The 3,804-nt window shown below is 51.1% G+C and overlaps 1 protein-coding gene across 1 annotated transcript in view; it reads left to right on the plus strand.

Moving 5' to 3' along the window:
• LOC113207493 (transcription factor 12) overlaps positions 1-3,804 on the plus strand; it is a gene marked incomplete in the record, with an annotated part of 161,766 nt that overhangs the window by 99,137 nt on the left and 58,825 nt on the right. Inside the window, 1 exon segment of the mRNA XM_052265613.1 lies at positions 577-633. Coding sequence (XP_052121573.1) covers positions 577-633 — 57 coding nt within the window.

Raw genomic sequence — 3,804 nt, forward strand, 5'->3', positions numbered from 1 at the left:
GGGTGCGTAACGGGACTGCCTATGGGTCGCCGCCGGGCGCTGGCCTCCAGGCGTGCGGTAGGCAACCCGGCGCGCGCGGGTGCGTAACGGGACTGCCTATGCAGCCGCCGTCAGGCCCTGGGTTGCTGGTAGAGAGCGGGGGAGGGGGCTGCAAGGTGCCGTGTACAGAATCCTACTTTGTAAATCAAATTAGTGTGAACGTGATCTTTATATCTTGTTAATTCTCATCATGATTCCTTTCCCGAAAAATACTTGCCCGCTGCTATGGAGTGATTGTGTTTTCGGGCGCGTGGTGCTTCGCTCTCGGCCGCTCTCCACTCCACTTGGACTCGAGTTTAATTGGCCTGGTCCACAAATAGAGCCGTTAGAGGGGGGCGTCTGCGCCAGGATTATACACGGCCGACATTTTTGGGCGCGTCTTTTTTTTGGCTGTTGTTTGTTTGTTTCTGCGTGTCGTGTCCGTTTTGTTTACGAATGTGTTGCAGTTGCATTACATTCCGTCATTAATATGGCCGTGTCGCCCGTGTCGTTCGCAATGATTCGTCTCTTAATTGTGCCCCTCTTTGTGTGTTGCAGGTGAGTGAGCACCCCAGCGATGCTCCGCCCGTCCCGGTCCTGGCCGATCCCATCAAGGTTGGTAGCGCAGACTGCATGAGCAGACTGCATGAGCAGGGCGTCAGTCCTGCCAACCTGGTTGTGGTGGTGTCGGTGCAGGTATTAACTCTCTAACACGGTGGAGCGGGCGGGAGCATGCGTGGGTTTAGGCACTGGATTTGACACAGCGATGACCGACCTTTCTGGCTGTTCACTAATAGAATAAGTACTCGTGTCGTATCAGGAAAATTCTCTACTCCGTCTCATGTAGGGTAAGGTGCCCTAATGTGGCCACTTTCCATTGATGGCCACTTTTCTCGATTTCCAGCCAATCTGGTCACTTTACAATCTTGGCCTTGAAGTAGTGTTCTAGTAAGGCCCCTACTTGGGCATAATAAGCCAAACTACTTCACATCGTTGTCTACATTACAAGAAAAAGCTACGTCGAGGGACGTATCGTGAAAGCAGATGATACAAATTTAAGGATATGTCTTTGCCCTAATTTTCTCTCATATTTTGCTGTTAATTGTTTATGGCTGTTTGTTACTTTTAGCAATTGCCTTCTTGCAATTCAACGGACTAGCGGCATGGCATAGAGGAAGAGATAGGGGGCAGCAGGCAGGCCGGCCGGCATCCGTGGCTCAGAATTGTTGGGTATTGTTGGTGGGAACGGGCGGGGGGTGGGCTGGCGACTTCTCGCGCCCCTTATACATCTGGGTGACGTCATGCGCTTTGGTTTTCTTCCCTTATCGAGAGTACAAGCTAGCTGATACCTTAAAGTTACTTATATATTCTTTATGTTCAGTCAAAAGCTATTTAAGGTATCATCTGCTAAAAGGGGTGGCCATCATTGGTCAGGCCCATTCTTAAGGTGGCCATCATAGGGCATCTTACCCTACTTATTTGTAGGTCGCAAATTTAGCGAAAATTAGGACATGATAAATTCTATTTACTGGCCAAAGTTGCGTGTCGTATTTTTTCTTTTTAATGTTCATCCATACTTTCATTTTTATTTTTTTTAAATCGAGCACTAGTCTCAGTTGTCTTTTCGTATCAGAAATAAATTAAGTGTTCAACTGGCGTGCACGTACTCAACATTATGTTGCGCACTTTTAAGAGTTCGACTGTATATTTCGATACTTTAAAGTAATAGTAAATTTGAACCCTTTAAAGTGTCCAAAGGTTCATGGCCAACTCTGGTGTTGAACACTTATACGTGTTCAACTTTACTGTTCAACACTTCATAGTATTCAAATATCTAGTCAAAGACATAAAAGTGTGCAACATAGTGTTGATTACTTGCATGTGCCAATTTAACATTTTATTTATTGAAGTTCTTTCTACCAGTATGACTGCGGCCCTCCCTTACATGCTTGCATGACGCGCCCCGCTGACCAACTAACCTCCTCCCCTGCTATGCTGCCTGCTTCACACTTTGGTGCCGTCCAGTGTAAACCTATTGGTGGCCGTGCAATTGAGTGCTCCGCTAATGGTGGGGCTAGGAAGCGGAGTGAGTGGCGAATGTGTGGACGCGGTGTTGTAAATCGGGCAGCGCGCGCTCACACACACACACACACACACACACACACACAGACAGACTGCGCGAGAAGGGCGTAGCTTTTGCGATCCTAATTCGGAGCAGATCGGGGGCTGTATCTCATGGGGGAGAAAGAAAACAGGGGGGACGGACGGCGGCGCGCGGGAGAGAGGTTACTTCCGATTGATAACACCGTTCGCTCTCCCCCCCCCCTCTCCGCGCCCTTCGTCCCCCTCTACGAGAAGTGCTGAGGGAATCGTCAGTGCCCCACTCAACTCCCGGGTTTCGTTTTCTTGCTGCTTCCCCTTTCGCCTCTCTTTCTCTCTGCCCCTTCCTCTTTCTCTCTTTCTCTTTCTCTCTCTCTCTCCTCTCTCCCTCTCTCTCTCTCTCTCTCTCCCCCTCTCTCCCCCTCTCCTCTTCTCTCCCCTCTTGCCCTCTACCCTTCCCCGTCTTTTACGACTATTTCATACCCCTTACCCCTACCCCTCCATCACACAGTTAACTCTCTCCCTCTCTCCTCTCTTCTTTTTGTTCCTCCGGGCACACCGCCCCCGCGCATCACTCATGGTGATAATTTAATTTCGTTCTTTCGTCTCACCGCAATATTTCCTAATCTTCTCCAAACAGCGAGGCGCCTCGCCACGTCCTGCCACGCTCCTCCCCGCCACGCTCCGCCACGACCCGCCACGCCCCGAGAAGAGGCGTCGCTAGCGGCCCTGCACCGCCCTTGCTGCCGGGCCTGTCCTTTTTACATAATCTTGTTCTCAATAATCTTTATGCCCTGCTCCCATTTTGTGCACGCCTCTCTCTTCTATTTTCATCCCTTCCTTCAACCCTCCGCCTCGCCACCCTATGCTGCCGTCTCCGCCTCTCACTCCCTTATTTTATTTCTACGTATGTGCTGTGTGTGTGTGCACGGGCGTGCATCTCTATCCTAACCGCACGTCTTGAGTATTGATTATAGACTGATATTTATTTTTACTAAAAGACATCTAGCCCTTGCTAAGGTATGTTCAAATTATTGCGCAACTCGTTGAGAGTGTGTACATCAGTGATATGCGCTCCAAATTCTTGTGGTAAAATCCAGGGTTCGTGTGAATTTGAGAAAGCTGCCACTTAGGTATATAGTTTTGACCAATGAGATCCGTATTTCAACATATTTTCTTTCCTTGTTCCCCGAAAGAGCGCCCCGCATGTCGGTTCGGTACCTCTTGTCCTATTTTTTTCACCCCCGTGGACCCGACTCGCCCCTCTCGCTCTCCTCGCCTTGCTCCGCCGCTCTCCGCCTCGAGAATCATCCATTATTGTTTGCCCGCACACCCCGTCTACCGCGCCTCCATTCACAAAGACAATTTGTCAAGATTTATCACGATGCCCTCTCTCCGCCCCTCTGCACCCCTGCCGCGCCGCCCCCGGCCCAGCCCCCGGCCCCACCCCCGGGCCCGCCCCGCCCCGCGCCCTGAGTGCCTCCCCGAGGCCATTGAGTGGCGGTGGTGGCGGCGAGGTACAGGGCGTAATGGCGAGCTACAAGGTTAACCCGCTCGCGCTGGGGGAGGGAAGGAGAGAGAGAGGAAGGGAGGAGCAGAGAGCCATGATAAAGGCGACAGAAATAGTCGAGAGGCGTAGCGATCTTCTCCTATTGCTCCTCTCTATGCTCTCTCTCTCTCTCTCTC

This window comes from Frankliniella occidentalis, unplaced genomic scaffold (genome assembly GCF_000697945.3).
Source record: "Frankliniella occidentalis isolate FOCC.00 unplaced genomic scaffold, Focc_3.1 Scaffold28, whole genome shotgun sequence".
NCBI lineage: Eukaryota > Metazoa > Arthropoda > Insecta > Thysanoptera > Thripidae > Frankliniella > Frankliniella occidentalis.